A 27,420-nucleotide genomic window follows, 5' to 3' on the forward strand; every position below is an offset into this window, starting at 1 on the left:
CAGCTTTGCCCAAACTTTAATAAACTGAAGAGGGTTTAGGACATGACACAATACAATAAAGAAACGGTCTTCCTTTCTTCTAACTTGCTGAAGACCAAACTTTGTTTCTCACAGTGTGGCAAAAAGGCAGAACAAAAGGAATCACCCCATTTCACTCACCCCATCCTCATCTCTGGCAATTCTGAGAATATCACTAGTAGGCAGTGCACATTTAAGGACTAAGCCAAATAATACTGTAGGCAAGTTGCTAAGCTCAACTTTTAGGACAATGGCACTTTTTATTGCATTCAGGAAGATGGACATGACAAAGAGGCAAGGGAAAGTTTCCCTTTAAAGTGTTAATAAAATATAGCACCTTGAATGTTTCAATCCAAGGTGAATAGCAATGAAAGCTTTTAAAGGCAGCATCTGAAAACAGTTCATCGCGTTCTTTTCTATACCACCCCCTTGATGCAAGGAGTTAAGATTTCCCAGCCCAAGAAGCAGCACCAGAAAATGCTGGCATTAAAGGGCTAAAAGTTATGCCTCATTCACGCAAAGATGTGGTTTCCTGACACTGTGGCATTTTTACATGATCTCAAGTTAATTACATCCCTGCAGAGTGACATGTCACAGTTAGAATCAGAGTTGATCATGTTCATGAACAGATTAACTCTTCTGCCAGATTTTCCTGGTCTAAGTTCATTGCTAGCACTGAAAGCACAAAAACCACCAGTGCCAAAGAGTTTTAAATAGTAGTTTTAAAAAGATAGGCTGCATAAAGCACAATAAACTGACATCCCACCTTTCCTAGCTCAGCTCAAGAGCTGAATGAAGAAAGCCCCAAAATTTGATCTCCTGCAAAGAGTTCAACTGTATGACAACATGTGGTGCTTGGAGAAAGCAGCCCAAATACCAAGTTTCTGAGACACAAACTCATGCTAGTATTACCGTGCATTAAGAAGCATGTGCGACTGGATTCTCCACGGTGAAACTAGAGCCTGTTCCAGCATTTAGCCTTCCTGACTTTGTTTTGATTCTCAGAGGTGGTCAGAGCTGTAGAGAAGGCCCAGAGCTGCATGCACCATGGCGAATGCTCCTCGGAGTTATAAGGATCGACAGAGGAACATTCAACAAAAGACAGCAAAAATTTAGAAAATAAAAAGGGACAAGATTTTGTCAAAATTATAAACATAAAACTTAAAGCCCATAGCTGACAGCGTTCAGGCTATTGCTGTAAGAAGTCTAGGAAGTCTAACGAAGACTCTGCTCCTCTTCTAGTGAAGATCCACCTGGACAAATAAAGGACAAGAGTAGGAATTACTGAAGACCAAGAGCACCAGATTGGAAGTGCAGAGTAGATTCCGCTCCGCCTTCAGTGGTGTGACTGACATGCACTGCACTTATCTCCCACCCTATAGGAGTTCCACATGTAGTGCCTACCTCACGAGGCTCTTCTTCCCCAGAATAATGCCGCCTGCTAGCTTATAGGGGGCATTGAGACAAGTTAAAACAAAATGCATTATCTACCCCTTTGAAAGAAAGCCGGTTATATAAGACAGCATTAAAGTAAACTAGAAAACAAACACTGCAGAGCTGAAGAATAAAATCAGGGTACCTGCTCCCTTGGGCTAAGCAGGGTCACATCTTATCCCAAGAAGCAAAATCCTGATTCCTTGGGCCAGTTATTAAAGCAAAAATGACAACTGAGTTAAACCCAGATTTATGTGCTAATGTCCCCACTAACCAGGCTGTGGGGGAAATCAGCACAGAAATAAGTACAACGGCTTCTGGGAAGTCTTTGAATTTCCATTGATGATCTCCTAGAATGTGGCATCACAAGCACCAGATGTCTCAATACGATCCACAGTATCTGTAATATCATAGGCTTTCTGAGATACTTTCAGTGACTCAAGGTACCAAGAAAACTTTATGGCGGGAGAAGTTTTTAAAGAGTATTTCTGTTCCAAGTGCAAACAACCACCTTTTTAGGGAGACCTACGCACAATAGTCTGGTAATTTTCTGACACTCATTGCAGTTCCTTTGAAATGATCGCTACTAGGAGGAAAATAACTATCCCATCCTATGGCTTTAACAACAAAAATCCTCCCTCATTCTTGCAAATACTATATGTACGTGCACAAATTCGGCTTAATTTATTAGAAAAATACCAAGTACGCCTACAGGATAGGTAGAAAGTCATAGCTGGGAGCAATGGAGAAACTAACATCACGTTCAGACACCAACTCCAAGAAGAAAAGGTGACTTCACAAAACCAGTTACAACAATTTTGTTTTCCTGCAGAAGCTTGAATTTTAGGACTTTTTAATGAGAAAAAAATTTGAGGTTTTAGTATTGACAATAAACCTAATTTTCACAGGTGCTCAGCCTCTGCAGCTCTTGTCTGAGTGGCGAGAGCTCAGCACCTCTGAAATTCTGGTTCATTGTTTTGACGTGGGAACCTGTAGTCAGAAAAGCTGAAAGAGTGATAAGGACACCTAATCTACCTTTACATAAGAGGCAAACAGGCAGATGAGCCTATAGGTAAATACACGTGATCACAGCCTAAGCAGGCTAATTTACAGGGCTTTTCCCCCCTCCTTTTGAAATGTTTCTATACCAGGTTTCCTCATCAAAACAACAGCAGCTTTTTAAATCCTCAGCTTCTCTCTCTACTTGGTGTAATGTTTCAGATAAAGGTTCTACAGAACTAAATCTAGTAATTGACTCTGAGTCTCTCATTTCAAGAGTGCATAGTACATTTATTATTTAAAGAAAAAAAACTCCCATAAAAAGTACCTTTTTGTACTTTCTTAGCAAAATGGGCAGGCAGCAAAGGGGATCAGAACCAGCGACGGCATTCCCAGACACAAAAATACCATGCATCACTCAGAACGCAGCTGGCATATATGCACAGTGCAAGCTGACTTACATCGTGCCAGTCTTTTTCAGACTGATTTGAAGAATTCAGATGTCAGGAGGGAAGGAAAGAAAAGATAAAGGAGGAAAGAGACGGACGTCATGTTTTAACATTACCGGGACTTAGTCATGATTTACTGATGGGAACTTCAGTTCTGTGATCTCAGAGTCAGGCGAGCTGCTGCCACTTCTGTCGCTGTAGGTGTCCCTGTAGAAGTCAGACAGCTTTAGGAAAGGGAAGCTCTAGCAGAGATTACACCACAGGACTAGCCAGGCAGCCTAGTTCAACTGCACTTGTTTATAGTGAGCACAGACCCTTTAGAGATCAGGCTGCACATCATGGCTGAGTGGGAGCTGGCTGTAGGTGTAGCAGGTTGGGGGTTCTAGATGACACTCTGCTGCTCTTGTCTTTAAAGGCAGGGATCATTCCCCACAATGGTTTTTCTTGCTTAATTTTGTGGAACAGCCATCAGTGGCCTTCCTTGCTGGCCTCCAGGCGCCTCCACAGCTTTTCCCCAGGCACTACACAACCAGAACACCAGGGACCTTGGCCTTTATTTACTTCTGAACAGAGTTTTTGGAAACCTGAAACCCTGCATGAAAGGTTAAGAATTTCTCCCAAGAGAGAAGTACAAAACCCAGTAGGACATGTGTCAAACAAAGCATGTTAAGACTAAAGTCTGTGGTCTCTATGGGAATGAGGCTAAATCACAATGACCTGGTTTAAATTTAGGGGTCTGTGCATTTCAAAAGCTATTTAACCTCTTCATAAAGGCAAGCACAGCTCCAGTGACATGTCAGGTAAGCTAGCCAGAACCTTTAGTATAACCCATTCTACTGCAACCGTTCCAGGGCAGAGGTCCTGCTGCCTTTTATCTGGAGAGAGCTATTTCATAGGAGCTTTGATAACTCAGGAATGAGAAGAGCTGTAAGACAGGCACAGGCACCTTATGCCTAGAACATATGCTAAGCATGGAAGCACATGGTATGTTGGTGCAATGAAATACAGACTCATCACCAAGAGGTGAAGTGTTTAATCGGCAGTAGATTATAACAACCCCAAATGTTCCAAGTTACCTCTTCCCTCCTGACAGCAAAGCGACCAGCACTGCCCGATCTCAGCGCAGCCGTTCCCAGCGGCACGTTTAGAGAAGGGAAATCTAAGGCCTTGTCTACGCTACGGGGGGAGATCGATCTAAGTTACGCAACTTCAGCTATGTGAATAACGTAGCTGACGTCAGTGTACTTAGATCTACTTACCGCGGGGTCCACACTACGTTACGCTGACTGGAGACGCTCTCCCGTCGACTCCACTTGCACTTCTTGTTCAGCTGGAATTCAGGAGTCGATGGGAGAGCGGTCTGTGGTCGATTTAGCAGGTCTTCACTAGACCCGCTAAATCGACCACTGATGCTGTAGACAAGCCCTAAGATAAGTCATCTCAATATTCTCAAGGTCTAGATATTTCACATTTACATTCTCTTGGTCTTCTGTATTTTGGTTTTGTGCCCGCCTAGCTCAGAGATTCAAATGAGCAGGGTTGGAGTACAAATGCCAGCCATTTCCAGGTGCTATTATACCAACTGCTGTATGCAGGATGCTTGCAACTCCACCCAAGAGTTTCAACGCTTTTCTCGTTGTAGTAAATTATTGGGTCCACTTGTGAAGGACACAGCTTTTCCTGATACACAGTCGCTTGTTCAACATGCTTTCTACTGTGCTTTGCTCCGTTACCAAGCTGTCTCTGCTGCCTGCTGTGCTCTACACGCATCATTTCCCTGTGTGACCGAAGGACATGACTGCTTCATCTTTTAACTTCTTACAGCATGTCAATCCCTCTGCAACCCGGGCCAACAAAAAGTGAGAAAGGAATCTACTCTTACTTTGGATCCAGCCAGAGGACAATACAGAGAACAGTGTGGAGATTATCTAGGTGCGCCATCTAGGCCAACAGTGGTCATGTTGTGCCTGGTAATTGTTTGAGTGTTCATGGGGAAGATCCCAGCAGCTGTCCTTACCTTAGGCAAGGGCCAGGCCCAACCACTATGCCTGAGAGCACCCCGGCATACCCGTTCCCCAAGGAATGGTACAACATGCATACCCCTTGTTCTTTGCAGGGGTCTGATCCCCCTTAAAGGTAAAACCTTCCCATGGTTCTGTGTTGGGCAGAATAACTCCACAACCCCCCCATGTAGGTCAGAGTCTTCAAGGCACAGTCTAGCCCAAGATGAAGGAGATGAAAGAAGGAAAGCTGAAAGTACGCACTTGATTTTTTTGTGCCGGACATGCTGGGATCCCCATCCCTGTCAGATCTTGGGAGTCCCCAGCACAAGTGTTAGAGAGTCAGCCATGGTTCACTGGAGAGCTCTGTACTATAGGAAGTCAGGCACTGAACTAGGATACTGATTCAAACCTACCTGGGTGAGAGCCTGCAGCCCTTCTGTAGATAATGAGTGAGCCGCCCTGCGGAGGCCAGCAGGAGGCCAAAGTATGGGGGAGACGGCTTTATGGGTCTGGATAGGAACTCTGGGTGATACTGAACACCAACAAAAAATGGATGCTCTAAGAGAAGAGAGAAAAGCACGGAGTGTGTTAGGTTAATTCTGAATAATGAGTCTCTGAGATCACCACTGAGCAGCCACATCTTATGTTGGAAGGCCCTGCTGGATAACCTCCTCACACCTGGCATCTGCTGCTGACAGACCGGCTAGAGCAGGGGTTCTCAAACTTTTCCCTTCCGAGGCTCCCCAACATGCCATAAAAATTCCACAGCCCACCCAGGCCACAACAGGTTTTCAGTAGATTAAAAGCCAGGACCAGCGTTAGGGAGCAGCAAACAGAATAACTGCCCAGGTTCCCACGCCACAGGGGGTCCCACAAAGGTAAGTTGCTCAGGCTTCAGCTTCAGCCCAGGGCAGAAAGGCTCAGACTTCATCTTCAGTCCCAGACAGCAAGGCTTGGGATTCAGCTTCCTGCCCTGGGCCCCCATGAGTCTAACGCTGGCCCTGCTCTCTGATTTATTTGGGCGGACCCCCTGAAACCTGTTCTTGGCCCCCAAGCCCCTGGTTGAGAACCACTGGTCTAGAGAACATCATTAGGATCCGAGCTGCACAGCCAAGCTGACAAACTCAGACCTCCGAGTTCCAACCCTGGCTTTGGTTCCTTCTGTGCTCTGGGAGGTCACCTCCCTGCTCTGTCCTTCATATTCCTCTGTCCTCCGACTCTTAACAGTCACTACTATTTTGCATTTCAATAGCTCTGTTCGGGGAACAGACTTGAGATATTGAGATCTTACCCTGATCCCAATGAGAAGCTGCCATGTCAGACAAAAAACTCTCTCCTTGACAGACACACCAACTCCCAGCACAGCTGCTCAAGTGCTCACCTTCCAACTCAACCACTTCCATTCGCTCTCCTTCCACATCCTGGCCTACGAATTTCAGGCCCTGCTCTTCAAAGAAGCATTTCAGTTCTGGATTCACCTGAGGAAAAGCAGCAAAGTACACGTGATCTCTCAGGCTCTTCAGTGAGAAAGCTTACAAAGAGCCCAGAATACACCAACTGATACCTCAAATCTGTGTCTGTGTCTTTCTTCCAAGAAGTCATGATCTCCATACAATTTTCCTGCCCAGAAAGAGAGGACCTTTTACTTTCTTAATTACATCCAAAATCATGGTAAACTCCACTTGATGTTCCTACTTCTCTTTAACCAATTTATAACCCCAGCCTACTTTCCCCACCATCTTCCCCGTGTTAGCCACAAATCATACAATCTGCACTGCAGCATTACAACTGAGCATTAGCCAGCATTAGCTCCTAGGCATCCTGCCATCCAGTGGAATTTACAGACCCGAATTAAGAAAAGGAGTACTTGTGACACCTTAGAGACTAACAAATTTATTTGAGCATAAGCTTTCGTGAGCTACAGCTCACTTCACTGGATGCATCCGATGAAGTGAGCTGTAGCTCACGAAAGCTTATGCTCAAATAAATTTGTTAGTCTCTAAGATGTCACAAGTACTCCTTTTCTTTTTGCGGATACAGACTAACACGGCTGCTACTCCGAGACCTGAATTAGGTACCTAACTCTGGGGAGCCTAGGCACCTACGAAAGGGATTCACAGAGACCAGCAAGCTGAACAGAGAGCTGCCTAAATCAGCCAACAGGAAATGCTGAGGAGCAGGGTCTAAACCCCACCCTCGGAGGTAGTCAACCACCTGTCTCCACTCAGACTTCACAGCTGGGAACACTCTCTTGGAGTCAGGCACTTGGCCAGGCACAGGTCAGACCCCCTCCCCATTACTGCCAATAGCTGAGGATTAGCACACTCACCTGTGATCTGGGAGACCTGTTTTCAAATCCCCACTACACCAGTTTTGGAGCAAGGACTTGAGCCCAGGTCTCTCACATTTCAGGTGAGTGTCCTAGCCACCAGGCTATTTGGTGAGAGTCTCTCTCAATCTTCTCTGCTGAAGTTGTTCCATTCTGTATAAATCATTAAATACGCATTGGGCCTGACAGAGGTGGTGAGAAACTGACACTGTTGTCTGGTGTTTGGAGCACTCCCCAGGGACGTGGGAGAGTCAGGCTCCAGTCCCTGCTCCAAATCAGGAAGAGTGGGAATTCAAACCTGGGTCTTCCACATCCTGGGTGAGCCACTGGGCTATTTGGGTACTTTGGGACAGAGACATGTGTCCCCCGCCCCATGGGTGTTCTGAGCATGCCTCCTGAATCAGGTCCCACAGGCGAAATAGGCGAGGAGTGCTTTGCCTGAGAATGGGGGTAGGGCTCAGGTATGAGCTAAGGCCCCGACCAGCAGAAACTTCGGCATCTATGGAATTCAGGCATCTACAGCCTAAGACAGCAGCGGAGTAGCTCAGTGGCACCTGAAGTGACCGTTATGGCTTAAGGACCTTTGTGGATCTAACCCAGAGTGACTGGTTTCCACCAGAACCTACTTTTTCCAAAGACAGGGAGGCTGATGTTTCACTGCCACCACAGAAAGTCTACGGAATGCCTCGCAGACAAGTCTGAGCCATTTTTTTTTTTTTTAAAAGCATTAAACAATCTGACTAACTTTCTAAATCTCACTTCTGTCCCACGCGACACTGTGTTCTCATGAATCACTTCGGACACTAGAGAAGATAGAGGAGTAAAAAAATCCCATACTCATGATCGAGTTCTTGGTTTGGAAGAGGGTTCTCCTTTTGCCAAGCCTCATGGTCCCACCCATTTGCCCAGGGTTATGTTCTGGCATGTCTATGACCTAGAGGAGATTATTAAAACAGTGAACTGTGACTGAAACAGGAAGAAAAAAACCCAAAACAGGATTCAAATGCAAACAACGTAAGAAATATAAACAACTAAATCTGTCTTAAGCAGCCACTCCAGTGGCCCAGCACAATCAGACATTTAATTGACATTTAATTGACATTTAATTGAGGTGTTCTTTTAATGAAGATGCAGAATTGTATTTGGTAAGTTTGGCGATATTTTGGGGCAGTCTCAATATAGGAGATAGTCTCATAATGCTGGCATCTGTACAGATCCCAATGTAATCACGGTAACAGGATTCCAACTGCAGGGCTCTACCTGCAAAATCAGAATCACCATCAGCATGTGGTGGCTAGACTTATAAACTTGATATTTTAAACATACTCCTTTCCAGAGTCTGAGAAAAAGGAGCACTGTAAATTATTGTAGCTGAGGTCACAAACTGTCCCAATACTGTGGGTTGTTGGCTGGCTTACCTAGCTGAGATTTTTATGGACTTGCAGCCCTAGTTCTGCGTGGACAGAGACTCAATTGGCTCAAGAAGAAAATGCTTAAGAAGTTAATGTTTAGGTAGGTTAATATTTGGCACTGTCACCACTAACTTTCTCTGTTTGGTCATATCCACCATTCCACTATAAATTTTGTTGATTGCTCTGTAAAAGTCATCAATGCTGAAAACTGCCCTTTAAACTCTCAGGAGTAAGTTCTTTGTTTTATAAAAATGCATAGATGGAAAAAACCCTCTGTGTCTGTACATTCTACAGCATATGATCCCACTGCCAAAAAGATGACAAATTGATTTAAGGTAAACCAAATTAGGACATTTACTTCCAAAATAAAAGTGCCCATACACAGACTTGCATGAAGATATCAAGAGATGTAAATTCCAATTTCAGATATTTCAATACAAGTTTGTTTAGCTTTATCTACGCACAGAGAACACTTCTAGCTTTGAAGGGGGGTCAGAACAAGTCACACTTGAATCATACCATACTCACCACTGGATGAGTAGTTTTGGGGTCAAATTCTGTAGAATTGGCATCTGTAAAATGACATTCTTAGATTAGAAGCAAGAAGTCACACACTGAACATGAGCTCATGAAAGCTTATGCTCAAATAAATTTATTAGTCTCTAAGGTGCCACAAGTATTCCTTTCCTTTTTGCGGATACAGACTAACACGGCTGCTACTCTGAAACGAGTAAGATAGAAATGAATCCCACTCCCATACTCATGTGAGCAGTACCAACTTATGCAGGGACCACTTGTGAGAGCAGAATCTGTCCCATAAACCAAACAAGCCCAGATGTATTTATTAGCCTTCTTAGATAAGTATTTCTCAGTTTAGGTAGAAGCTGCCATCTTCCTGAGGACAGCATCATCATTTGTGACAAAGGCAATGTGCGAGACCATTATGAAATACTGTAAACCAGTTTCCAATTTGCTTTAAACATCAGAAAAAATTGCTTATTTTCTGGAAATTAAATCTTTTGTTTCACATTTTAATTCTAACTAGCAAGCAGACTTGAAACTGGATTACAGTATTTTATAGTATATTTATATCTACAGTGACAAGTATCTCCTACCTTGCTAACTTTCAGTTTGATGGACTGAGCAAAGTGGGTACAGTTTTCCTTTAAGACTGGTTCTTGGAGACATTTTTCCCCAAAAGCCATCTGCTACCCACAAAGAATGGGGAGTAGCTACAGCCATCATCCCAATCAATCCATTAATAACCTGAACTCAGAAAGTTAGTTATCACTGCAATTACCTTGCCAGCCGAGAACATTGCGCGCAAACTCCACAACTGCGAGCTGCATCCCCAAGCAAACTCCTGTAGAAAGAGCAGAGAGTATGAAAATGACACTGGGTAGCGAGCTGGGATGGTCTCCAAGAGCATGCAGTAATGCAAAGCTCTGCACTTTGGCACCTGCATAGATGTCTACAACACAAAGAAACACACTTTATTTATAGAGGAAGGATGTCTTGTGGCTACGGCACTGACTGGGACTCAGACCTGGGATCCACTCCCTGATCTGTTTCAGACCACCTGTGAGACTTTGGACAAGTCAATTGATCTCTGGGCCTCAGCTGCCCATCTGTAAAATGGGGATAATATTTCCTCTGTCACACTACTTGTCCATATGGTCTAATTCAATTTTAAGTAAGAGTCTCTGCCCAAAAGAGCTGAATATAAAGCCCAACACAATGGGGTCCCCATCTCATTTGTGCCCTATGTGCTACCTTAATACAGATATTAACAACTTCTTGATAGACACTGGCAGCAGTCACTGATATGCCAGGGCTGCACTGGAGAGTAAGGTATCTTCCCTTAGTACATGGAGTCAGAACACAGTGCTTTAAAAAAATATTTATATATATTCACACACAGTGTCACACAACTGTGAATCAAGAACAATGCTGAGTACTGTATGTGTCTCTCTTATCTTTTCTCATTACATGCATGCATTCTGAGAATTAAATTATGGGGGAAATGAGTACAATCAACCACATCCAGAAGAAACTCAAGTTTCCTTGGGAATATTAAAAAACATTTTAAATGCTGCTTTGGTGTTCTGTTAGTTTTAAGTGCTAGTCATTAGCTATACAATAATATACCACCCACCTGCATCAAGAGAACACTATGGGGTTAAGAAAGCATTAGCACATAACAGTCTAAAGCAAGAGCTTGATTCATCCACAATAGAGATGTCTCTGATCAGAGGGCTACAGTGGGATTCAGATTTTGGATGTACACCTGTTGGCTCCTTGCTTCCCCCCTCCCTCCATCATTACTTCATACTGTCAGATATGTTTTATTTCTCACCTAACAAGGGCTTTTTTTGTTTTCTTGCCCAGGAAATAGCTTGAATTTTCCCTTCTGTTCCTCGAACGCCAAACCCACCTGGAACCAGGACTCCACTGTACAAGGGAAGGGGGAAGGAAAAAAAAAAAAATCCAGCTACGTGAGACTTGCAGTTTTCTATACCCTCCAAATAAGTATTGCAGCTCTTCTGCTTTAAGACCTTGGAGTTACAAGACCTGACCAATTCATTTTACTACCAAGATTCCTTTGAATATAACTACGTGCACAGTAGTGAAAAGCCTAAAAGTGCTTATAAATGGCAAGGAATATCTGTACTAAAATAATCTGATGAATGGGATTAAATGACAAGATTGCCTATGACAGCAGGGGACTGGACTTGTTGACCCATAAGGTCCCTTCCAGTCCTGTCTCCCAATTTTAAGATTTCTCTGTGTGAGCTGCAGGATTTTGTAGGCAAACACTTGTCAGAGCAACATTCATAAAAAAGTCTAGTTTCTATGTAATAAATCTCTGTGGACAGACAAATATAGGCTGTAATATGAGAGGCAGTGTGGCCTAGCGGACTGAGCACTGGACTGGGACGTAGAAAATCTAGGTTCTATTTCCAGCTCTGCTACTGGCCTAGTAGGTGCCATTGGGAAAGTCATGTCCCTGCTCAGTGCCTCAGTTTCCCCATCTGTAAAATGGGGCCAGTGAGCTCATTTAAGAGCTACAGATGAAGAGTGCAGTATAAGTGCTAGGTGCTGTTATTACTGCTGGTCTTCACATGACCCAAAAGAGCAGGACCATGTATGCAGAATAGCGTACGTGCTCCGCAACAAATGTCTCTAAGCAATAGACTGAATAACAGATAATCAACTAAACTGTAGCACAACATGTCCCAGCTGCAATTGCAAAAACACACGGATTCTGCAGGTGATTCTTTGTATTACTGACCAATGGCAAGAAGTGGATATCTGCTTCCCTAAATAACTGATCACTAGTTATGACCCGCCACTGCTCGTTCGGCTCACTCCACCCCTTCCCTGCAACCTAGTCTCTCCCTTCCTCCTCCAACATCCCTCTTTCCTACAAAAAAATTATAATCCCACATTTGTACCCTCCTCTTTCTCCCAGCTTTGGCCATCCCCTCAATCCTCACCCTTCCCCATCCCACTTTTCCCCCAGTGGCCCTTCCCATGCCTCACACTGCCCCCCACCCTTTCTCCTTCTCCTCCTCAAAACCAGCCAGTTGTACACATAGCTAGTCTGTGTAATCACATTGCTATTGCTGGCCCTCCCTCCCCGATTTGTTTGTTACAATTACGCAAAATTATATTGTAAACTCTGCGGGACAGGGGCTTTCTCAGTGCATAGCACAATGTGGGGAGGGTCCCTGAGTACAACTGTGTACAATCATTTAGAAAATATCAGCAAAACCAAGGGAAGTCAGATCCTCTTTGAGGAAAGGCCTTAGGTTATGAATTGCTTACTCAGCACTACAGAGTTTCTGCCAGGCCTCATGGTATCGCACTGGTTCTTCTTGTAGAGTAGCTGGTTCCAAGTCTGCAGAATCAATATACTAGGAAGAAATCCAGGAATAATCACAGTGAGAGAGACTGGCACAAGACCCCCAGATACCAAACCCTGCTGTTTAGTTTTCATTGAATCTAGATGTATTAGACTCCCTACCTGCCAACACAGGCTTGTTTCTTATCATACATTTACTAGTGGCTTGCTTGGTCTGATTTTCCACCTGCTAGGCAATATAGCTTCTTGTTCATAATCACTACAGTCTTTAATTACATGTGCAGACACCAGGCTTTCTGGAGGTCCTCTACCTCACTGAGCAGTTTGGATGGTGACTGATAAGGCCTGAGTGGTAAGTAAGGCTGAGGTCCACAGGTTTTAGATTGCATGCAGCGTATAAGCCACACTTACAATAATGAGGATAAAAAATTCAAACAAACAGTCTCCTTAACTGTGCATGTTCAAGTTGCACACTGAATGTGGCAGGCGTCCAGGAGAACAATTAGACTGTGTTATGATGGCACATATGAAAAGGAGTTACAGTTCTGCAGGCACTCTTATCCTTAGCATCTCCTGACTTTGGGGAGTTTCACTTTTCTCTTCTCTCTTAAATAGCTCTTTAAGCCCCTGTGTAACACCTACATGCAGGGGTCCCCTGTGCCCATAATGACAGACTAATGTTACAAGCAAATCCTATCAATAATCAGGGAAGGGAAATGATGGAAGGCAGCCCAGCCTTTGTACAAATGCTACAATAAATTAAGTGCCAGTGCACAAGACATATGTCACTAGTCCAATTACAAAGAGTGCTGCCACACACCTCTTGGGTGCCACTTCATATTTAGAGATAACATGCTTTAAAGAAACTTTTCTTTAAAGTTTCAGATGAAAGATGGCAGACATTTCAGTACTCCAAGAATGTTCACGAAGTTCAAATATGTTCCAAGAGGCTTACAGAGACAATCAGTTTCCAGCTGGTGTCAAGATCACAGTGGAATAGTAGGACAGAGTACCATGAAGCTTGACAGTGCCACCAAATTAAGTCAGACTACCCTACAAAGAATTGGTTATAGTAATGGCTAGAGGAAATTCAAAATGAACGCTGGCCTTCCCAACACTACTCAGGGTCAACACTGAACACCTAAAAAAACCAGACAGTGCACATGTATTATATAGGTTTCAGAGTAGCAGCCGTATTATATAGATCCTCTGTTCTGAAAGTGGGAGGTTGGTTTGCTATTGAGTTGTATGCATGTAACAGATGTTTGGATGCTGTAATCCAAGGGAAATGAGTTATAATATTCCTGGCTGCTGAATCATTCTGAAAACTGTGAGGTGTATCCTAGATGTGTGCAAAAAACTGTAAGCAAGAACAATCTGGTTGAGATACAAATACCACTCCAGCTAGGAAGGGGGAAAAAAAAAAAGAGCATACCTTTATCTCAAGTTTGTGATTGATGGCCAGTGCAGAGTGTTCCAAAGCTTTAATGACAGAAGCATAGGAATCTGAGAACTTGGTGTATTTGCCAACAAGTGCAATGGAGCAGGTCTCTAGCAAACGGTCATATCTAGAAACACAAAACCAAAATACAGGGCTTGTTCATTGTTAATGGGAATTGATGGGTACTGTGCACTTTTCAAAATCTGGCCTAATGGGAGCTGGCCGCTTGAAAGACTGGCTGCTGACCCCTTTTACAAGTCTGGCCTTTGAACAGTTGTTACTCTGAATGAATGACAGTAATCTGGGGACTTTCCTTTATCAAATAATGGAAGAAAAATTCTGCTAAGTAGCCACAGAGAAGAATAATGGTATGGTAGAACAAATAATTTCTTACCTTTATTTCCAGTTATCTTTTGGTCGGTTTTAGGTTTGTTTTGCTTTGTTTTTGATGAGCTTAGTTGTACTAGGTCCAAAATAGGTATCAAATTTATTAAATAAAAGTCAGAGGAAAGCACAGTCAATTTTGTTTATCTTGCACAGTATTGTCCTCTGTGCATTCCACTCAGTCCGTTCCAATGGCTGAGGGAAAAGAAAGACTTCTAAATCCCACAGGAGTGCAGATTTCCACAGCCTGGCAGTGCAAGATGTTACATTCTTGTTTGCAGGATCTGGAAAGCCACAGGACTCTCTGGGCCTGATCCTGAGCATTCACATTCATACTGAAGTCAATGAAAGTTGCAGGTACTCAGCACTTCTGAAATGGGGCCACTTACTGAGGTTCCAAAATATGCCTATAAGCAGGGCTTTGGAGCGGAGCCCAGAGCTGGAGCGCAGAGCAGCTCCGGAGCAGTGAAGCTGCAGGTTTTTGCCTGGAGCTGGAGCAGAGCTAGAGCATAGCTCCAAAGCCCTGTCTATAAGTGCCTAACTTCAGGCATCCTGCTTTGAAAATACTGACCCAAGTTACTATAAACTTGGAGAGCACAACTCTTGTCAATCTGAATTCCTCCAATCATTCCATTCAGGTCAGATACCTTTTTGTTTCGCCTTTAACAGCAGCACCCATAAATAGTAAAGAGAACATTGAAAGGCAGCCCAACTTTGGTACAATGCTGCAATAAACTGTCTGTGCACTAAACATACATCACTAGTCACATTATACATAGTGGTGTTATGGTTATTACTTTGCTTTGCCTTTGTAAGCATATTTATATTGTACAGTCATATTTAATTTAGTTTTCACCATCCATGTGATTAGAACATTTTAGAATTCTAGAGTACTAGAATACTTAAGGAGCTGAAGAGACCTCTGAGCCATTAGCAATTATCTTTGAGAACCCAAGGACGACAGGAGAGATCCCAGAGGACTGGAAAAGGGAAAATATAGTACCTATCTATGAAAATGGGAACACGGACAACCCAAGGAATTATAGACTCTCAGTTTAAATTCGGTACCCAGAAAGATAATGGAGCAAATAATCAAATGAACAATTTGAAACCACCTAGAAGACAATAAGGTGATAACTGTCAACATGAATTTGTCAAGAATAAAACATTACATGCAGTTCTTTGACAGGGTAGCAAGCCATTTGGACAGGGAGAAGCAGTAGATGTGATATATCTTGAATTTAAGGCTTTTAGTATTCTTTCACACGGCTTTTTCATAAGCAAACTAGGGAAATATAGTCTAGATAAAATTATTATAAGGTGGGTGCACCACTGTTGGAAAGCCATATTGAGAGAGTAGTTATCAATGGTTTACAGTCAAGCTGATAGGGAACATGGAGTTGGATCCAAAAAGGATCTGTCCTGGGTCCAGTTCTATTTAATACCTTCATCAGTGATTTAGATAATGGCATAGAGAGTGTACTTATAAAGTCTGCAGATGACACCAAGCTGGGTGGGGATTGCAAGTGCTTTGGAGGATAGGATTAGAATTCGATACTGACAAACTAGAGAAATGGTCTGAAATAAATCGGATGAAATGCAATGGGGACAAATGTAAAGTACTCCACTTAGGAAGGAATAATCAACTGCACAACTACAAAATGCGAAATGACTGCCTAGGAAGGAGTTATACAGAAAACGATCTGGGGGTTATAGTGGATCCCAAACTAAATATGAGTCAACAATGTAACACTGTTGCAAAAAAAAAAAAAAAAAAAAAAGAAAAGAAAACATCATTCTGGGATGTATTAGCAGGAGTGTTGTAAGCAACACCCAAGAAGTAATTTTTCCGCTCTACTCAGCATTGATATGGTCTCAACTGAAGCACGGTGTCCAGTTCTGGGCACCACACTTTGGGAATGATATGGACAAATTAGAAAAAGTACAGAGGAGAACAACAAAAATGACTAAAGGTCTAGAAAACATGACCTACAAAGAAATACTGAAAAAACTGGGTTTGTTTAGTCTGGAGAAGAGAAGACTGAGGGGGAACATGATAACAGTCTTCAAGTACTTCAAAGGCTGTTATAAAGAGGAGAGTGAAAAATTGTTCTCCTTATCCAGTGATGACAGGACAACAAGCAAGAGGCTTAATTGCAGCAAGAGAGATTTAAGTTAGGAAAAAACTTCCTAACTGTCAGGGTAGTTAAGGACTAGAAATAGATTACCTAGGGAGGCTGTGGAGTCTCTGTCACTGGAGGTTTTTAAGAACAAGTTAGAGAAACACCTGCCAGTTTGATTTAGATAATACTTAGCCCTGCCTCAGTGCTGTGGACTGGAATAGATGACCTCTCGAGGTTCCTTCTAGTCCTACATTTTTAGGATTACCCTCAACCACCGTACCAAAAGTCGCTAAATCTTAAATACACCAGTGAAAATTTGAGTTAGTTTAGCTGTTTTTCTCCACTAGCTTTACAAAGTAGTTCTGCAAGGTCACTCATTTCTCACTCCCTGCTCTACAGCGGAGCAGGGAGGAGTCTGCACGGTAAAGGTGAATCAAGGTTTGTTCATTTAGAAGTTTCTGAAACTTACCAGTTTCTTATACCTAGGGCCCTACCAAATTCACAGCCAAGAAAAACATGTCATGGACCGTAAAATCTGGTCTCCCACTATTAAGTCTGGTCTTTCGTCTGCTTTTATCCTATACTATATAGATTTCACAGGGTAGACAAGTGTTTCTCAAACTGGGGGTCCTGACCCAAAAGGGAGTTGCAGGGAGTCACAAGGTTATTTGGGGGGGAGGGGGGGATCGCAGTATTGCCACCCTTACTTCTGCACTGCCTTCAGATCTGGGTGTCTGGAGAGCGGCAGCTGTTGGCCGGGCACTCAGCTCTGAAGGCAGAGCCCCACCAGCAGCAGCGCAGACGTAAGAGTGGCAATCCCATACCAGGCCATCCTGACTTCTGCGCTCCTGCTGGCTCCAGCTCTGAAGGCTGCCCACCATCAGCCGCACAGAAGTAAGGGTAGAAGGACCCCAACCTCCCCTACAACGACCTTGCAAACTCCCCACCCCATTAACTCCTTTATGGGTCAGGACCCCTAAAATCACAACACCATGAAATTTCAGATATAAACAGTTGAAATAATGAAATTTTGTGAAATTGACCAAAATGGACGTGAATTTGGTAGGGCCCTACTTATACCCCATGGAACATACAATGTTGAAAGCTTCAGTACATGCTTGAATGTTGACTAAATCCTGACTTCACCATTTCCCTAATGGTGGGGTGTTTGTTACCCTGCTGTCCAGGGGGGTACTAATATGTGCCAGGGAGTCCACGACAGAAGACACATCAAGAGACAGCTGCTTTGCTGGGTTGGAAGTGAAAAAGAAAGAATGATGTTGTTGTTGAAATGCCTCCAATGACTCCTAAACATACATCAATAATTTCTAGTACAGCTGGCCTGTTCAGAATAAAAAGGAAAAAATCCTAAAGCACACATTCCTGTTCCCCTTTACATTATTTTAGGCATGTTTTGAAGTAGTACCAGGTTACGGGCAGAGGATGCAGTTCTAAGGAACTCAGTAAATAAACTGCCCAACAGTATCTTAGTTCTCCGTGTTGTTATTGTTGAATAGTTAACTATCTAAAAATAAAGTGCATTGTTGTGAAAACAGATAGAGTTTTGGGGGAATTTGAAACACAGGCCTTCTGGGGAACCATTCCCTAGCTGACCACTGAAAGTCAGGGCACAATCCAATTCCAAACTATTCCCGATGGTGGAGCCCACCTGTCAGCCATCTCCTTCCACTTCATGAGCATCCTCCTGGGCTGCTTCTCTATGGGAAGGTCAAGCCTGCGGCGGAAGTAATCAACAACTCCCTGCTCCTCTAGTAATAGAGGAACCCGGTAGATGGAAGAGACATCATGAACACAAATGACCTGTTCATAAAAAGTGAGGGTCATTAAAACATATCCATATGTACCTACAAATGATCCTAGCAACTGGACACTACTACTTCCTTCTGCCTCCGGAAGGCAACTGTGTGATCATTTAACACACATTTACTCAAAATGAACAAAAATTGATTTTGAATTCAAACAGCTTATAAGAACATTCTTCCTAAATGAATGGTCTAGCCAGAGGAGCTAATATTTTCCTATGGCTCCTCACAAAAAGTGCCGCTAATGGAATGAAGTAGGAAAGAGCAAATGCAGCTCCCACTTGAATGCACAGGGAAGCAAAAATCTCAAAACTGTCGTCAGGTAAGATCTACTATTTAAAATAATAAATGCAACTGTAAGCCAGTTTCCAGTGACTAAGCGTGCACTTTACAGAACACCCAGCACAACTTGGCTGTCCTCATCCTTGGCTGTTTCAGTAGAGAGACCACTGACTGAATGGGCCATAGAGGTTGAACTCCAAACCCTCCCATGCTCCCTGTTTATTTTGCCCAATTGCAGCTGGTCTTGAACTGATATTACAAGCTCTTTGGGGTAGGGACTCTCTTATTTTAGGATTGTGCAGTGCCCGGTACAATTGAGCCATTTTCTGACAGGTGCCCCTAGGTACTACTGTAATATAAACCCGTTATAATTGATCTCTCCAGACCAAGACTGAGGCATGTATGCAGGGCATAGAGAAGCTTGTATTGTTAAGAGAATTTGACAACTTCCATCACCACTAAATTTACAAAAAATGTTTTTAAAAAATAGTTAATTTAAGACTCGCCAAACCATTCTGTAAGGCTGAGAAGGGGGATTATTTCAATATCTCTAGTCCATTCAACTCTTCATGTTCCTGATGAAGGGATTAGACTTGTGATACTTGTCCGCTGGGAATAAGACTGAACTTGAAATCTCACAAAACATTCCATTCCAACTTTGAAAGTCCTGCTTCCTCCTGGATTCAAATGGAAGCTGCATTCAGTTCTCCACAGAAAGAATTAAACAGCAATTTCTCCTTATATGGTAAAAAGCATTTAGCATTAAAGTGTGATTATGGTTCAAATGGAGAGTATGTAAAAAAATGGCACCCACTTAGTCAGTTTACTGAAAATTCAATACTTTTTACTTCTATCTGCCCTGCAGCTAGATTTTATTCTAGTTTACACAGCAACAGAATTTTTAGCCAATATCCAACTGCAGAACTGGGGACAATGCATGAACCAGTAAGACTCAGCTTGACTTTGCAGTGCTAGAATTTAGAAAACTATTTTTAAAATGAGCAAGCTTAATCTGGAATAATTGAGAGACAAATATGGTGCCCCATGAGGATTTCATGAAAGTGATACTTTAAGGTGTTATCCCTTTTAGTCTATAAAACACTTATTGTAGTAACTTCATCTTTTGTTCATACCCAATGATTTATCTGCTGACAAATAATGATTGCTTATCATTTAACAATGAGTTTCTTGTACATGAAAGACATCACATTCTGGAGTGAAAAATAAATGTGTTGCAAATAGCACTACAATTTCCTGGATAATCTCTTCTTGTGTAATCTGTCACTAATGTGAACAGGCAGATATGAGCAATGCCCAAGTATGACCATTAGATAGCATATTTTATACAAGGAGTAATGTGCAAAACACACTGACAAATCCCATTACTCAAGGTAGTGCAAATACTTTGAGTTCTAAACACTGGTTTTAGAAGCCACAGTCTTTCCTAAATGCAGAAGGAATTTAGAAGGTTAACAGGTCTCAAGAATAGCCATTGGGAAATAAGAGAAATCTGTGCAATCTGATTTAACAATTGTAAGAGGTTTATTGTACCTAATGTATTTCTGCCTATTCAGCCAGGTATCAGGCTTACACAGAGAGGAATTGACAAATATATGTGAGAGACACACGTATTTAAGAACTGGAGATAAGAAACATGTAGATGTATTTTTAATGTATAGCTAACACAGAGGAGCTCTAGACACCAAATAAAATGTTGCTCTCAGCATCTCACAAATGGCAGAAATACTGGTTACAGGGAAAGGGAGGAAGAACAGCAGTTTTTACCTGTTCTGGTTCTACATGACAGAACATAGAGATCTTCTCCTTTACTGAGGTGTCTAGCGGAGTGGAGCATCTGCACACAATCTAGCAGAGAAAGCAGCAATATCAAAGCTGTGAAGCAGAACAGCAGCACTTGGGCATTAATCTGACCAGTCACTAAAAACAGTTTCTATGCCAAGTTCCTATCATGGATTATTTGTCAATATAGTTTATTACTTCTGTACCACCACTGGTATAAAACAGCATCCTGTCATCCCAAGTCCAATTTAGATCAGGAAAGGTTGCTGAAGGATGCCAGCCCCACACTTTCCAAATGAATGCAATACAGCAAAACTTACCAAGTCTGGTGAAAGACCAAGTCCTCTGAGTTCACGAACACTATTCTGGGTGGGTTTAGTTTTCTGCTCTCCTGTAGAACTTGGCTAGTAGTCAAAGAAGACCAAAATATATTATTGAACTAATGTCTAGATGTGCATATGAGGAGTGCAATAGTCATTCAAGCCCTCATATTAAGTTTTAATTATGGGTCAGGAACCCTGAATTTATGATAGTCTTTCCCTCATTTCACTGCCAGAGGGACTGCAGAGTATTGGGGAAGGGAGAGGGAAAACATGAAGACTTTAGCTGGACAGAAGCTCAAGGTACCTGTCGAGTGCGTGCTCCCTCTAAGTGAATAACGTTTTACTCTTTGAGAGAAGGGGGCCTGAATTAGTTGTTCCCCACCCCCAGGAACTAGCAAACTAGTTGGCCTGCTGTACCCCATCTACATCCAATAGTGCTGGATAATCACATCAGATAGATGTTTCTGCTAAAATGACCACCAGTGAAATATACAGTAGTATTGTAGCGGTGTTGTTCCCAGGATATGAGAGAGACATGGTGGGGGAGGTCATATTTTTTACTGGACCAAATTCTGTTGGGGAGAGAGACAAGCTTTTGAAGTTCTCTGTCAGATCATCATGAATTAAAGAACACTCAAATCTGAGAGTCTACACAAGGTTACAGTGTCAATTAAACCTCTTACTGATGGAGACAGTTTAATCAAATTTAAAATGCACATTACATCAGAACTATTCAACTTTGTAACTAAAACCACTCAAAAAAAAAAAAAAAAACTTTAGGGACTGCCTGAAAGAATATCGTGAAAATGACTATTTTAAAGTTTGAGAAGTTATCTGATTTATTTTATAGATTGTGTTATCTCAGACTTACAAGACGACACATGTAAAGAGAGGCTGTTAAAAGGGTACCAATAAGAAACGCAGAACCCAATTCTCTTTTCTGTAGTACCTTGTGTAATCTGCACCAGCACAAATTGGGTGAAAATGGTATCTACTCTGATTGATAGCATTTTACAATCACTTTACAAATGTGTAAATGGCTGCTCAACATGCAGGGAAATGGGACACTAGACTCCCAGAGTGCCCTCAGTTATAACAAACAAATAAATATTCCAAAATTGTGCAACAAATATATAAAAGAAATACAGATGTTTACATTTGCTGAAATTCCCAACTATTTACTAGGCACACAACAGTATCCTTTGGGAGGATATAGGTACTGTAGGCTAGCTGTGAACAGCTATGTCTCTACATGGTCTGAATTATTTTCTTTTGTGCACACTTATGCTTTGCATTAAAAACACACACTACACAGATCTCTTTCTGTGTGTGTGTTTGTTTATAAAATAAACCCTAATTATACAAGAAATCCCTGGCCATCACAGCTTTCCATGGACTTACCTGGGGAACTAGACTGACATGAATATTACAGAAGTTCTCTCTTTTGGCTTTGAACTGGAACTGGCGGAAAGCCTCGATGAAGGGCATACTTTCTATATCTCCCACTGTTCCACCAAGCTAAATGAAAGAAAACCATTTAGAATAGCACCAAACTTCTCATAACTGATCCTACCCAGTATCTTTCCGGTCTCTTCACATGATTTAAGAGGGAAAAAAAAAAAAGGAAACCAGCCTACTGCACAGCCATTATCATTGTCACTGTGCGGAATCTCTGAAGAAATAACAGCAGGATTTTTGCTGGACATATGGTGTCCTTTAATGAGATGCTGGGTATTGGATGATGTGTTCCATGGCATTTTTCTGTTCCTCTCAGATAGCTGTACATGGCCAGATGCAGCGTAAGCAAAGCTGGCCAAGAGAGGGTCTTTGGGACACCACACTCTTCCTTCTATCCAACCACTATTTTAACTCCTTAACGCCCTCTTCTTATGACAGTTTTGATTGCAGAAGAAAAGCAGCTTCCCACGAGGCCAATGTTGCTCTAAGAATTGATATGCAAGGACATTTGGTTCACATGCCTTACTACCCTGGAGTCCAGGCATATTAACTCTGTGCTGAAACTGAGCTCCAATGCCCTAGGCAACAAGAAACCCAAAGTACCACCAAAAAAAGAACAGGAGTACTTGTGGCACCTTAGAGACTAACAGATTTATTTGAGCATAAGCTTTATAAACATTAGTTAGTCTCTAAGGTGCCACAAGTACTCCTGTTCTTTTTGCGGATACAGACTAAAACAGCTGCTACTCTGAAAAAAAGTATCACCACTTCACCCTGATAGAACACTGCGCTGACATGCACACAAAATGGGATTTGTTCTTTTTGAATTGTCCCAATCAATAGAATGAAAAATTGTTTAACAAAAAACCCATTCTGTATAAGGTTTAACTGCCAGTGCACAGTTCCATTTACTCTGCATGACAATCAAGACTAAGGAAGGAAATGCTACAAACCTCAATCACACACACTTGGGGTTCAATGCCATCTTCATCCACAGGAATTCGTGCCTGCCTCATTACCCACTCCTGGATAGCATCTGTGATGTGGGGGACAACTAGAAGAGAAATAGGGGCAAAGGTTAAAACCACAATCTGCATAAATTGGAGTCTAAAACTCATTGTGTAGCAAGTTGAGATTAACTGGCCATTACTTCTCATTCACATCTAATGTTATGTCTTTTTAATCAAAGCATTCCTTTTAATAAGTGGTAATTCCTAGTCATGACCTTTCGGATGAGGAGATGTAGTCCCACTCCACATCTCGGACAACTGTAAGTGATGTTTTTCAGTTGGAAGCCTCCAATATGAACTGTATTATATGCAGAGCCTGGAGAGTTTTGTTATTTTAAAATAGTCTGTGAAAGCAGTTTTATGCAAGCAGACAAAGATGACGTGTAAAAAGAAAAAAGGGGGGGAGGGGGAGCAAAAAGATTAACTCAATCCACAGGGAATGCAGCTTCCAACCTGAAATCACAAGAGCAGGAAGGCAACTTTAAATGTTACTAGACTGTGTCCTGTAGTATTATTTAATGAGTTATAAAAAAGCAGTGGCCCACCTTAAATCAGCCACAAAATGTACATGATCCACAGGATACTGGTCTGAAAAGGAGATTATTTGTATGCAGTGTAGTTGAAGCCATGATGGTCCCAGGATATTAGATTACTGACGCTTTGGGTTTGTTTACACTAGAAAGTTGTCCTGCTTTAACTACAGTGATACAGTTAAGCAACACCACTAATGTGGGCAGTTCTATCCGTATAAAAGGGGTTTCACTTTGGTATAGCTATTTCTATATTGGAGCATACCAATACTATGCTGGTGTAAGGCACCTCTATACCAGTGTAACTGCACCCACACTAGGACTTCTACAAGTATAACTATATTGGTTAAAATGTAACACCACTGACTGATATAGGTATTGTAGTACAACTTGCAAGTGTAGACCAGTCCAAAGAATTATTCAATGTCCTCTTTGTAACTCAAATGAGATAATAGATGTAGAAATACCCAAGACAGAGACAGATTTAGCTTTATATCTACAAAAGGTAAAGCAAAGCATTGCATCACCTTGGACAGTTTTGCCTAGGTAATCTCCCTTCCTCTCCTTGTTGATGACATATTGATAGATTTTCCCAGTGGTCAGATTATTGTCCTTGGTGAGACGGATATCAAGGAAGCGTTCATAATTACCCAAATCCAAGTCTACCTCCCCTCCATCATCCAGCACAAACACCTCTCCTGCAGCAAATGATAAGATGCAAAAAGATCAGCGTCAGCTAGACAAAGTGCACGCAAGCAAGCTGTCTTTCTGAGACAACTGAAAGAGTTCAGTGTCAGAAGACAGCTTTTTGATAAAATAGTTTATTTTATACAATTAAATACCTTTAAAAGAATAGCTAATAAGAATAAAACCCTCATAGATCAGAAAGTGGAATAGGATTAACATATTAAAGAATAAATCACTGCACAGCCTGCGTATAACAGACAAGAGTCTGAGCTTATTTATGATGACATAAAACTGAAGTAAAGCTCTTGAGATCAGACTTTCACTGAAATGTATTCTAACCCCAGTTCAATAAATCTGTAAGGAAATATTTACAAGTCCAGCACAGTCATTTACTATGGAAATTATTAGTATCAATATTTGTTCTAGGTGAATCTACACATTACAAAGGCTTTAAAGAAAATATAGAAAAGGATTCCCTTTATAGGCAAACAGTCTTCAGTACATCTTTCTAAGAGATGTTTGTTTAAAGATCACAAAATCCTCACCAATGTTGTCTTATCCACTTTCTCCAGCTATTCATCTCTCTCTTTTCCCTCTCACTCAAAAACAGTTTTTTATTTCCTTCTTATGCAGATAAAAAGGTTCAGGCCCCCCACCAAGCAAGTAGTCAGGTCCTACAACTGCAACAAAAAGGAGCTAACTGACAATATACAACTTTCACCTGAAATCACTGATGGGCTTGTCACTGATGCCTAGGAATTAGCCTTTGCTAATTTCAAACCTTCATCCTGGAGAAGGTGTAAGAGTGTACAGAATAAGTTGTTTATATCAAAATATTTCCCTATTCCCCACAAAAGCCTTAGGACCATACAAAAATTAAATTAGAGAAACTTTATGAATGCGGAGTTCAGCTTACCATGCTCATACGGAGAGAAGGTTCCTGCATCAATATTAATATATGGGTCAATTTTAATGGAAGTGACATGTAACCCACATGATTTCAGGATTGTCCCAATGCTGCTTGCAATGATCCCTTTCCCAATCCCTGAGATGACACCACCTGTGACTAGAATGTATTTCATTTGTCTAAGGACCTAGAAAAGAAAATATTCTTTGTTAGACAGCAAGATCTGTCAATTTAAGTGGACAAAAACATATGGCCAAACCGAAGTAAGAATGTTCTCTGAAAAATATCTGTGGAACAATAAGAGAAGTATAGGAAGACTGAACATATTCACAGAGCAGAGATTTTAGAGCAAGTATTCACAAACAGAAGAGGTGCACCGATGTCTACTGGACTAGCAATAAACCACGTACAGTCCTTTTCTAATGGTATGCTTCACTACCAGATGCTGTGTGTCATGGAAATCTTGCTGCTCCAGTTGAGTGAAGTCCCGCCCCATTCGACAGGAGCAGAGTAAAAGAGCAACAGAGTCCATATTCAAATGGCTGAGGAGACCGGGACCGAGCCTGGCAGCCGGGGGTTGCAGGGCTCAGGCTAGCGTGCCTAATCTTGCTGTGTAGACACTGCAGCCGGGGCTGGAACACAGGCTCTTATGCCTGGGAGGAGTAAGGGGGCAAGGGGCAGAGCCCAGGGAGCTGCAATGTCAAAGCACCGGCCCCACAGCTATATCTAGCCCACTGGCACAAGCCCTGCCGCACCACCCTGGGCTGAACCCATTGTGCTCGGCGCTGTACAGTGACCCCCGGCGGCTGGCAATCCAGAGACCCTGGCGCTCTGCTGGGCGGGGGGGGGGGGGCGGTAGCACCCAGCGGCCTGAGGGGGGGGGGGCGCCACGGCGGCAGCGAGACACCCCGCCCCTCCCCCCAGCGACCCCAGCCGCTAACCCTCCTTAGGGCGGGCCCGGTCTTAGCCCCGCCCCCAGCTGGGCCGCAGCCCGCCCTTCCCCGACCCGGGGCTGCCAGGGCCTGAGGGCTCCCCCTGCGGCCGGCGGGCCCTCCCGGCCCCCGCGTGGGGCCGCACCCCGCCGGGCCCGACCCCCACAGCGGCTGCCCGGCGCGCCCGCGCCCCCCCCCCGGCCCGGCCGCCCGCCCGCCCGCGCGCTTTCCCACCCCGCTGCTGCCATGGTTCCGTCCACTCCCCCCTCGCCCCATGGCCCCATCCTGCCCCTCGCTCTCACCGCGCCCGCTGGGCCCGGCGGCGGCGCGAGGCAGCTGAGCGCGCGGTCCCGAGCCGGCTCGGAAGTGAAGTGAGCGCATGAGGCCGGCGCGCCGGCAGCGCACGCGCGGCGCTGAGAAGACGCGCCTGCGCAGTGAGCTCCACGGGCGGGGACTGCGCCGCGCTCACCACTGCTGGGGGGGAGGGGCTCTCGGCGAGGGGGCGGGGCCCGGTCGGGGGCGGGGCCCTGGAGTGGGCAGTGGGAGCTGGGTCTGGCGGGGAGCTGGGCTGGGCCGGGCCGGGGCTGCTGCCGAGCCCGGGCCCCGCCCCTCGGTCCCTGGGCCCCGCCCCCTCTCCCGGGCCCCGCCCCTCGTCGCCCCTGGGCCCCGCCCCCTCCCCCGGGCCCCGCCCCTCGCCGCCCCTGGGTCTGGGCCCGGCTCCGGCCGAGGTGCCGCGTCACAGCCAGCAGCCCGGGGGAAATGGCCCCACTCGGTCCCCTCAGAGCCGAGCCGGCCCCTGGAGCCCGGCGCGCGGCGCTCAGGGCGGGAGGGGCCGGGCTGTGCTTGTCTGTAGGGCGCCTGCCGGCAGGCCGGCCTCCGCTGGCCCGCGCCTCTCCTCAGCGGGTCTCGGACTGTGGGTCGGGGCCCCAGAGCGGGTCACAGCCGCATTTTAACGGGGTCGCCGGGACCAGCATTCGACTTGCTGGGACCCCGGGCACAGGCTGAAGCCCAGGCTTCACCCCCACCCAGGGCGGTGGGGCTGGGCCTGTGGCCCCCTCTCCCCCCACCCAGGGCGGTGGGGCTGGGCCTGTGGCCCCCTCTCCCCCCACCCAGGGCGGTGGGGCTCGGCCTGTGGCCCCCTCTCCCCCTACCCAGGGCGGTGGGGCTCGGCCTGTGGCCCCCTTCTCCTGCCCTGGGGTCATGTAGTAACT

The 27,420-nt window shown here is 44.0% G+C and overlaps 1 protein-coding gene across 1 annotated transcript; it reads right to left on the reverse strand.

The window, feature by feature from the left end:
- On the reverse strand, window positions 1–26,704 carry CTPS1 (CTP synthase 1). Its single transcript, XM_037881665.2, has 19 exons — window positions 26,512–26,704; window positions 25,287–25,464; window positions 24,211–24,381; window positions 23,097–23,197; window positions 22,087–22,203; window positions 20,683–20,766; window positions 20,348–20,428; window positions 18,127–18,278; window positions 13,945–14,077; window positions 12,473–12,561; window positions 11,001–11,095; window positions 9,945–10,007; window positions 9,173–9,216; window positions 8,070–8,166; window positions 6,468–6,523; window positions 6,285–6,381; window positions 5,317–5,461; window positions 3,017–3,107; window positions 1–1,271 (listed from the first exon to the last, which is right to left on the reverse strand). The coding sequence occupies exons 2-18, from the start codon at window positions 25,450–25,452 to the stop codon at window positions 3,023–3,025; spliced, it is 1,776 nt and encodes a 591-aa protein (XP_037737593.1). The 5' UTR covers window positions 25,453–25,464; window positions 26,512–26,704; the 3' UTR covers window positions 1–1,271; window positions 3,017–3,022.
- Window positions 26,705–27,420: the final 716 nt, after the last annotated feature.

The sequence above is a fragment of the Chelonia mydas genome, chromosome 19, assembly GCF_015237465.2.
Source record: "Chelonia mydas isolate rCheMyd1 chromosome 19, rCheMyd1.pri.v2, whole genome shotgun sequence".
NCBI classification, from domain to species: domain Eukaryota; kingdom Metazoa; phylum Chordata; order Testudines; family Cheloniidae; genus Chelonia; species Chelonia mydas.